The sequence below is a fragment of the Camelina sativa genome, unplaced genomic scaffold (genome assembly GCF_000633955.1).
Source record: "Camelina sativa cultivar DH55 unplaced genomic scaffold, Cs unpScaffold09434, whole genome shotgun sequence".
Taxonomy (NCBI): domain Eukaryota; kingdom Viridiplantae; phylum Streptophyta; class Magnoliopsida; order Brassicales; family Brassicaceae; genus Camelina; species Camelina sativa.
This window is the reverse complement of record NW_010930493.1, coordinates 1-408: the sequence shown is the minus strand read 5'-3', so window position 1 is coordinate 408 and position 408 is coordinate 1. Positions and strand designations below refer to the sequence as shown.

Here is a 408-nt window from a genome sequence, read left to right as displayed (position 1 = left end):
GGACAAGAAGAAAGCTGGTGGCTCCGATCCTTTGGAAGAGTACTGCAATGACAATCCTGAGACTGATGAGTGCCGTACTTATGATAATTAATAATGTTTAGGTATGGTCAGATCTCGATGTTTTTGTTGATGTTGTTGTTGTTGTTGTTGTCCCTTGTTGTGTTTTGGTTTGGTTTGGTTTGATGATTGTAATGTGATAATGAAATATCAGAATATGGATAGTACAATTACAATACATATACCAGGAGTATATTTCTCTTACGTTTTTTTTTGTTTCAAGTGTTTTGTTTGGTTCAATTGCCCTTATAGTGTTTGTTGTGTGGAGTTGATGAAAAATCTCAACTAGAATTTTGATGAATCTGATGATTTTTGCGCTCGCTCAAGTTCGGATTTGGGAGTCTGTTTAAA

At 35.3% G+C, this 408-nt stretch overlaps 1 protein-coding gene across 1 annotated transcript; it reads left to right on the top strand.

The window, feature by feature from the left end:
- Positions 1-265, top strand: LOC104775154 (calvin cycle protein CP12-1, chloroplastic-like; the record flags this gene model as incomplete). Its single annotated transcript, XM_010499406.2, is given in 1 exon segment — positions 1-265. A coding segment is annotated over 1 exon segment (91 nt), but the record flags the coding sequence as incomplete, so codon positions are not given.
- Positions 266-408: the final 143 nt, after the last annotated feature.